Below are 9,067 nucleotides of genomic sequence, written 5' to 3'. Positions count from 1 at the left end.
TCCTAAGGTATTAAGGCTGAGGCAGAAAATAGGTGAGCTTACCGCACAGGGTCCAACAAGATGCCTGTCAACCCATCCCGTCTCCCACTCACTCCCAGGAGAGGGACCTCTTAGCCTCCAGCTAGCTAGGGACAGGGTTTAGGGGCATGACCTCCGCTCCAGCGGCCGAAGTTCCTCCTAGGCGCGTGGGGGCGCTCTAAAGTGGCTGCAGGTCCAAGCGGCGCTCTTTCTCAGCCTCTTTGGTCCGGACTGAGGCTTTCGGGACGGCGGTGGGAAGATGGCGACCTCCAGGGACCGGCTTGGAACCTTGGAGGCAGAGGGGAGCTCAGGTCGCCAGGGATACTCGGGAGTCGAGGTGGTGCTTTCTTCTGATCCCGCCACCCCCGCCCCGCTGTGCCCTCACGGTGGGTCCGCGTCTGGGCTCTGCCTGGCTGTCGAGCGCCAAGGGGCGTGGTTAGCCTGAGGGCGCCTGGGGTATTTAGGGCTCCCAAATTTTTATCTGCCTCTCTCTCCCACTGAGTATAGTTCTAGAAGACGCTCCTTCCTCGGGAAGTTGAGCTTTTCCACTTACTTAAGAAACCTTCAAAGAAGCCTCCTGTTGTGATTTTGGCTCCATCGCGGTGACATCTTTTTTAAAGGGACGAGGCAGAGACTAGGCAAAAAGGATGTGTGTTATTGAGTAATTCCCAGTGCCAAGTACTTGGATATTTCATTTGTTGATTTGCTTTATTTTTAGTTAAAAAAAAGTTAGGGAGGCGCGAAATCATGAATTCTTGCTTAGAAACCAGACCCAGGTTTTCTCTAACTCGCGGAGAGAGAGTGTATCCAAATCTAAAAGCTGAGGGTTTCACTGAAAAAATAACTGAGCGGAGGTAACAGTGTTCGAACTCTGTTGTGTCAGGACCTAGACGGTTCACCATGTGGACTGCAACTGTACTGGCACTAGCATTTTCTTTCTGGAGAGACTGGTTTTCAAAATATATTTCCTAAGTAGTCGGTGCCTGAATGTTGTGACTTAAGGTAAAAAAAAAAAAAAAAAATATATATATATATATATATATATATATATATATATCAAAGTATTGCATTTAAGCTCAGAAGGTAAAGCGTCTGCCTGCAATGCGGGAGACCCGGGTTCGTTTCCTGGGTCTGGAAGATCCCCTGGAGAAGGAAATGACAATCCACTCCAGCACTCTTGCCTGGAATATCCCATGGACGAAGGAGCCTTTTAGGCTACAGTCCATGGGGTCGCAAAGAGTCGAACACGACTTCACTTTCACTTTCATCCATAAAACTAAAACATTTTATTTTAGTTTTTATTTTCTAGTGAAAATAGTTTAGTTTATTTTCTAGTGAAAACTAGAAATTTGAAATTTGATTGATATCGACTGTTTGACATGTTTTTTCTCATGGAACTAGGACCTACTCTTCTGTTTGTAAAGGTGAACCAAGGGAAAGAAGAAACACGGAGGTTTTATGCCTGCTCAGCTTGTAGAGACAGAAAAGATTGTAATTTTTTTCTATGGGAAGATGAAAAGGTATATCACCTTTTTGGATATATTTATTTATTTTTGACGTGTGTGACATTTTGTTGAGAATGTATGAGATAAACCTCTTAAGAGATGAAGATACCATGTTTTTTGGTCCAGAGATTGGAATTTATATTTACTTTGAACTTACTCTGACTATTGATGTCTTAAACTACTGTCTCAAAGAATGAATTTCCTTTAAAACTTTCTGAGGTATTAATATTGAGTTTGCAAATATAGATTTCTTTGTGAAGAATGCAAGTCATGATCATTCCAGGAAATGTTTTAGAAAAACCCTTTTTGGGAAGTGTTTGCATCAAAGATCCTTTTTTCAGCTACTGGATGGCTGAGGAAGGCACTTAGAGATACATTTATGAGCTTGGTATCCTCTTGGCTCAGTGCCAATTCAAGTTTCTGAAAGTTTTGACTAGAAAACTTTCAGCTTTGTTAGGTTTATTGGCAAACAATCTGTGTGCCACTCTTTTGTAGACTTGTTAAGATCACCATGTGTGAATTAATCTCTCAGTGCTTCAATACGTTGTTTACTATTTGAAACTGCTCTAGAGTTTCCCCAGGTTAATGTCTTTTGTTTTCCCCTGAAATGAATGCCTGTTTACCGCTTTGAGCTGCTTGAGTTTCTGGCTTCTTGGTGTTTGAATATGATACCACTTTTTCTAGGATATTAGCCAGTTTGATGATTTACTAAGTGGGTTTTGTACTTTCTTTCAGTTGTCAGGAGCCAGACTTGCTGCCCGGGAAGCCCATAACCGAAGCTGTCAGCCTCCTTTATCCCGATCTCAGTGTGTGGAAAGGTACTGATGGGATGTCACTTTTAATTTATTATCCCATTGTTGATTTTTTTCTCTGTGCCTTCAAGTTTACTTTAAGTAATTAGTGTATTTTTGTTGTGGTAAAATGTGTATTTAACATTTGCCAGTTCAGTTGCTCAGTCGTGTCAGATTCTTTGCGACCCCGTGAACCACAGCACGCCAGGCCTCCCTGTCCATCACCAACTCCCAGAGTCCACCCAAACCCATGTCTATCGAGTTGGTGATGCCATCCAACCATCTCATCCTCTGTCATCCCCTTCTCCTCCTGCCCTCAATCTTTCCCAGCACCAGGGTCTTTTCAAATGAGTCAACTCTTTGCATGAGGTGGCCAAAGTATTGGACTTTAAGCTTCAGCATCGCTCCTTCCAATGAACACCCAGAACTGATCTCCTTTAGGATAGACTGGTTGGATCTCCTTACAGTCCAGGGGACTCTCAAGAGTCTTCTCCAACACCACAGTTCAAAAGCATCAATTCTTCAGTGCTCAGCTTTCTTTATAGTCCAACTCTCACATCCATACATGACCACTGGAAAAATCATAGCCTTGACTAGATGAACCTTTGTTGGCAAAGTAATGTCTCTGCTTTTTAATATGCTGTCTAGGTTGGTCATAACTTTTCTTCCAAGGAGTCAGCGTCTTTTAATTTCATGGCTGCAGTCACCATCTGCAGTGATTTTGAAGCCCAGAAAAATAAAGTCAGCCACTGTTTCCACTGTTTCCCCATCTATTTCCCATGAAGTGATGGGACCGGATGCCATGATCTTCATTTTCTGAATGTTGAGCTTTAAGCCAACTTTTTCACTCTCCTCTTTCATCAAGAGGCTCTTTACTTCTTCTTCACTTTGTGCCATAAGGGTGGTGTCATCTCCATATCTGAGGTTACTGATACTTCTTCCAGCAATCTTGATTCCAGCTTGTGCTTCCTCCAGCCCAGCATTTCTCATGATGTACTCTGCATACAAATTAAATAAGCAGAGTGACAATATACAGACTTGATGTACTCCTTTTCCTATTTGGAACCAGTCTGTTGTTCCATGTCCAGTTCTAACTGTTGCTTCCTGACCTGCATACAGATTTCTCAAGAGGCAGGTCAGGTGGTCTCATAGTCCCATCTCCTTCAGAATTGGCAGGTCAGGTGGTCTCATAGTCCCATCTGTTTCAGAATTTTCCACAGTTTATTGTGATCCACACAGGCAAAGGTTTTGATGTAGTCAATAAAGCAGAAATAGATGTATTTCTGGAACTCTCTTGCTTTTTCGATGATCCAGCGGATGTTGGCAATTTGATCTCTGGTTCCTCTGCCTTTTCTAAAACCATCTTGAACATTTGGAATTTCACGGTTCACATATTGCTGAAGCCTGGCTTGGAGAATACTGAGCATTACTTTCCTAGTGTGTGAGATGAGTGCAATTGTGTAGTAGTTTGAGCATTCTTTGGCATTGCCTTTCTGATCACGTGGACCACAGCCTTGTCTAACTCAATGAAACTGAGCCATGCCGTGTGGGGCCACCCAAGATGGCCAGGTCATGGTGGAGAGGTCTGAATGTGGTCTACTGGAGAAGGGAATGGCAAACCACTTCAGTATTCTTGCCTCAAGAACCCCATGAACAGTGTGAAAAGGCAAAAAGATAGGACACTGAAAGATGAACTCCCCAGGTTGGTAGGTGCCCAATATGCTACTGGAGATCAGTGGAGAAATAACTCCAGAAAGAAAGAAGGGATGGAGCCAAAGCAAAAACAACACCCAGTTGTGAATGGGACTGGTGATGGAAGCAGGGTTCGATACTGTAAAGAGCAACATTGGATCAGATCAGATCAGTCTCTCAGTCGTGTCCGACTCTTTGCGACCCCATGAATCCCAGCACGCCAGGCCTCCCTGTCCATTAACAACTCCCGGAGTTCACTCAGACTCACGTCCATCGAGTCAGTGATGCCATCCAGCCATCTCATCCTCTGTCGTCCCCTTCTCCTCCTGCCCTCAATCCCTCCCAGCATCAGAGTCTTTTCCAATGAGTCAACTCTTCGCATGAGGTGGCCAAAGTACTGGAGTTTCAGCTTTAGCATCATTCCTTCCAAAGAAATCCCAGGGCTGATCTCCTTCAGAATGGACTGATTGGATCTCCTTGCAGTCCAAGGGACTCTCAAGAGTCTTCTCCAACACCACAGTTCAAAAGCATCAATTCTTTGGTGCTCAGCCTTCTTCACAGTCCAACTCTCACATCCATACGTGACCACCGGAAAAACCATAGCCTTGACTAGACGAACCTTTGTTAGCAAAGAAATGTCTCTGCTTTTGAATATGCTATCTAGGTTGGTCATAACTTTCCTTCCAAGGAGTAAGCATCTTTTAATTTCATGGCTGCACTCACCATCTGCAGTGATTTTGGAGCCCAGAAAAATAAAGTCTGACACTGTTGCCACTGTTTCCCCATCTATTTCCCATGAAGTGATGGGACCGGATGCCATGATCTTCATTTTCTGAATGTTGAGCTTTAAGCCAACTTTTTTACCCTCCACTTTGACTAGGACCATAGCCTTGTCTAACTCAATGAAACTAAGCCATGCCTGTGGGGCAACCCAAGACGGGCAGGTCATGGTGGAGAGATCTGACAGAATGTGGTCCACTGGAGAAGGGAATGGCAAACCACTTCAGTATTCTTGCCTTGAGAACACCATGAACAGTATGAAAAGGCAAAATGATAGGATACTGAAAGAGAAACTCCCCAGGGCAGTAGGTACCCAATATGATACTGGAGATCAGTGGAGAAATAACTCCAGAAAGAATGAAGGGATGGAGCCAAAGCAAAAAGAATACCCAGCTGTGGATGTGACTGGTGATAGAAGCAAGGTCCAATGCTGTAAAGAGCAATATTTCATAGGAACCTGGAATGTCAGGTCCATGAATCAAGGCAAATTGGAAGTGGTCAAAGAAGAGATGGCAAGAGTGAATGTCGACGTTCTAGGAATCAGCAAACTGAAATGGACTGGAATGGGTGAATTTAACTCAGATGACCATTATATCTACTACTGCGGGCAGGAATCCCTCAGAAGAAATGGAGTAGCCATCATGGTCAACAAAAGAGTCCAAAATGCAGTACTTGGATGCAATCTCAAAAACGACAGAATGATCTCTGTTCGTTTCCAAGGCAAACCATTCAATATCACAGTAATCCAAGTCTATGCCCCAACCAGTAACACTGAAGAAGCTGAAATTGAACGGTTCTATGAAGACCTACAAGACCTTTTAGAACTAATATCCAAAAAAGATGTCCTTTTCATGATAGGGGACTGGAATGCAAAAGTAGGAAGTCAAGAAACACCTGGAGTAACAGGCAAATTTGGCCTTGGAATACGGAATGAAGCAGGGCAAAGACTAATAGAGTTTTGCCAAGAAAATGCACTGGTCATAACAAACACCCTCTTCCAACAACATTGCATAGGAACCTGGAATATTAGGTCCATTAATCAAGGCAAATTGGAAGTGGTCAAACAGGAGATAACAAGAGTGAACATAGACATTCTAGGAATCAATGAACTAAGATGGGCTGGAATGGGTGAATTTAACTCAGATGACCATTATATCTACTACTGTGGGCAGGAATCCTTTAGAAGAAATGGAGTAGCCATCATGGTCAACAAAAGAGTCCAAAATGCAGTACTTGGATGCAATCTCAAAAACGACAGAATGAAGTGGCGATAATTATATTAACAGTGTTGTGCAACCATCACACCACTATGTTCCTCACCCCAAAGAGAAATTCTGTCACTGTTAAGTAATAACTCTCCATTGCACCTTCCTCCAGTCTGTGATAACCTCTGATCTACTTTTTGTCTCTATGAATTTGACCATTCTGGGTACTTAAGATAATGGAATCATCCATATTTGTCCTGTTGTATATGGCTTATTTCACTTAGAGTAGGGTTTTCAAGGCTCATCCATGTTGTAGCATGTATCAAAACTTCATCCTTTTTATGGCTGAATGATATTCCTTTGTATATGTGTACCACATCTTGTCTATCCATCAGTGGACACCCAGATGTTTCCACCTTTTGGCCGTTGTATATAATAGTCAACACATGTTGGTGTATAAATAGTTTGAGTCCCTGTTTTCATTTCTTTATATATATCTCTAGGAGTAGAATTACTGGATCATATGATAATACTGTTTAGTTTTTTGAGAAATTACCAACCCGTTTTCTACAGTAGCTGCACCATTTTACATCCCCCCCCAGCAATGTAGGCAATGGCACCTCACTCCAGTACTCCTGCCTGGAAAATCCCATTGGACGGGGGAGCCTGGTAGGCTGCAGTCCATGGGGTCGCTACGAGTCAGATACGACTGAGCGACTTCACTTTCACTTTTCACTTTCATGTCTTGGAGAAGGAAATGGCAACCCACTCCAGTTTTCTTGCCTGGAGAATCCCAGGGACGGAGGAGTCGGGTGGGCTGCCGTCTATGGGGTCACACATAGTCGGACACGACTGAAGTGACTTAGCAGCGGCAGCAGCAGCAATGTAGGAGGGTTCCAGTTTCTGCATGTCTTTGTTAATGTGTACTATTATTATTTTTTGCTAGGAGAGACATCCTAGCCGTTGTGTAGTGGTATGTCATTATGCTTTTGATTTTTGTTTTCCTTCTGTATTAATGGTGTTGACCATCTTTTCAAATGCATTTTGGCCATTTATATATCTTCTTGGAGAAATGTCTATTCATGTCCTTTGTCTACTTTAACAAGGTCATTGCTGTTTTTGTAGTTGAGCTGCAGGAGTTCTTTATATGTTCTAGGTGTGTGTGTGTGCATGCATGCACTCAGTCGAGTCTGACTGTTTGTGACCCATGGACTGTAGCTCGCCAGGCTCCTCTGTCCATGGGATTCTTGGGCAAGAATATTGGAGTGGGTTGCTACTCCAGGGGATCTTCGCAACCCAGGGATTGAACCTGAATCCCTTGTGTCTCTTGCATTGGCAGGGGGATTCTTTACCACAGGAGTGTATCAAAGGGTCTCATCTTTCAATTTTTTTTGTTGTTGTTGTGTGTGCTTTTGTTATCATAGCTAAGAATCATTGCCAAATCCAGTTCCATGAAGATTTACTGTAATCTTCTTTATTGAAGTAGTATTAATAAAAGAACTAAACAAATTTTTTAAAGCTATAACATCTGTCTTTAAAAATCTACATTTTTAAAATGTTTTATTGGGTTAACTGGAATTGAGTCACAGGTTTAATTTGTTGGTAAACTTGTGAAGAAAATTCATCCTTTCCTTTGTGGTAGGCATTGTGCTGTATGTGCTGGGAGATGCTTCTTACCAAGCCTCTAGTCTGGGTTGCTGATGACAAACAGGTTTTCACTCTCGTGACAGCTCTTTCTGGTTACCTGGGCTGCTGTGTTGAGAAGGATTCTGAAGTCTTGTCTAGGTTAAGTGGAAAGGATACTGGGATCTGTTAAAAATGTCTTCCTGAGCTTTTAATAGATTTTAAAGTCCTTTGATGGAGGTGACTTTTTTTAAGATAACTCGATTGCCCCTTAACTACAGTACTTAGTCATATCTACTTAATTTACGGGAATTAACTTGGTATCTACTTAATTTATAGGAATTAAATCAATAACGAAAAACGTTGAAAGGAGAATTAATGAAAATTGGGTATCACTGAGCCAGGCATTATGTGAGGTGTTTTCCATGAGAAGTGAAGTGAAAGTCACTCAGTTGTGTCCAACTCTGCGACCCCAAGGACTGTAGCCCACCAGGCTCCTCTGTCCATGGGATTCTCCAGGCCAGAATACTGAAGTGGGCTGCTGTTTCCTGCTCCATGAGATACTATTTAATCCTGCCAAGGTGGTTTACTTAGATGAAAATTGAGGCTTGGAGAAGTTAAGTTAACCTCATCAACTTCATACTACTAGAATGACTGAGCGGTGACTCAAACTTATGCCTCTCTGACTCTGAAGTGGTATTTTTAAGCATATAGTTCAGTTGAGTTCAGTTAAGTTGCTCAGTCGTGTCCGACTCTTTGCAACCCCATGAATCACAGCACGCCAGGCCTCCCTGTCCATCACTAACTCCTGGAGTTTACCCAAACCCATGTCCATCAAGTCAGTGATGCCATCCAACCATCTCATCCTCTGTCGTCCCCTTCTCCTCCTGCCCCCAATCCCTCCCAGCATCAGGGTCTTTTCCATTGAGTCAACTCTTCACATGAGGTGGCCAAAGTATTGGAGTTTCAGCTTTAGCATCATTCCTTCCAATGAACACCCAGGGCTGATCTCCTTTAGGATGGACTGGTTGGATCTCTTTGCAGTCCAAGGGACTCTCAAGAGTCTTCTCCAACACCACAGTTCAAAAGCATCCATTCTTCAGTGCTCAAACCAGATAGTAATTAATATATGATGTGTAGTAATTTAATTTAAGGAGATTTAAGAATATAAAAGTTATATAGAGATATATTATTATGAGGTTATTTTAACGAGATAGAATAAATGCAGAAAGTAGAAAGTAGGAAAGCATCATTGTGGTTTCTCCTTTTGAAGCCATCACTTTGGTCATTTTCTAGTACTTCTGGCCTTTTTCCTGTGCAAAGGGGTTGTGGTCATAATGTGTACTTAGTTTTGTACTCAACCATGTCACTTTTAGCTAATAAGCATGTATTTCATGTTATTGCATAAAAATATTGGTGATTCAGTTAAACTCCATAAGAAAATTTAGATGAT

The 9,067-nt window shown here is 42.5% G+C and overlaps 1 protein-coding gene across 8 annotated transcripts in view; it reads left to right on the top strand.

Moving 5' to 3' along the window:
* The first annotated feature begins 241 nt into the window (after positions 1-241).
* ZCCHC4 (zinc finger CCHC-type containing 4) overlaps positions 242-9,067 on the top strand; it is a 50,718-nt gene continuing 41,892 nt past the window's right edge. For all 8 annotated transcript variants that reach the window (XM_086407773.1, XM_086407770.1, XM_086407768.1 and 5 more), the window contains exons 1-3: positions 242-404; positions 1,420-1,538; positions 2,259-2,341. In XM_086407773.1, coding sequence (XP_086263899.1) covers positions 278-404; positions 1,420-1,538; positions 2,259-2,341 — 329 coding nt within the window. In that variant the 5' untranslated portion in view covers positions 242-277. The remainder of the gene's footprint in view (positions 405-1,419; positions 1,539-2,258; positions 2,342-9,067) is intronic.

This window comes from Bos grunniens, chromosome 6 (genome assembly GCF_055505025.1).
Source record: "Bos grunniens cultivar Pamir isolate PY7600 chromosome 6, Bosgru_T2T1.0, whole genome shotgun sequence".
Lineage (NCBI taxonomy): Eukaryota > Metazoa > Chordata > Mammalia > Artiodactyla > Bovidae > Bos > Bos grunniens.
This window is presented reverse-complemented; position numbering and strand designations above follow the sequence as displayed.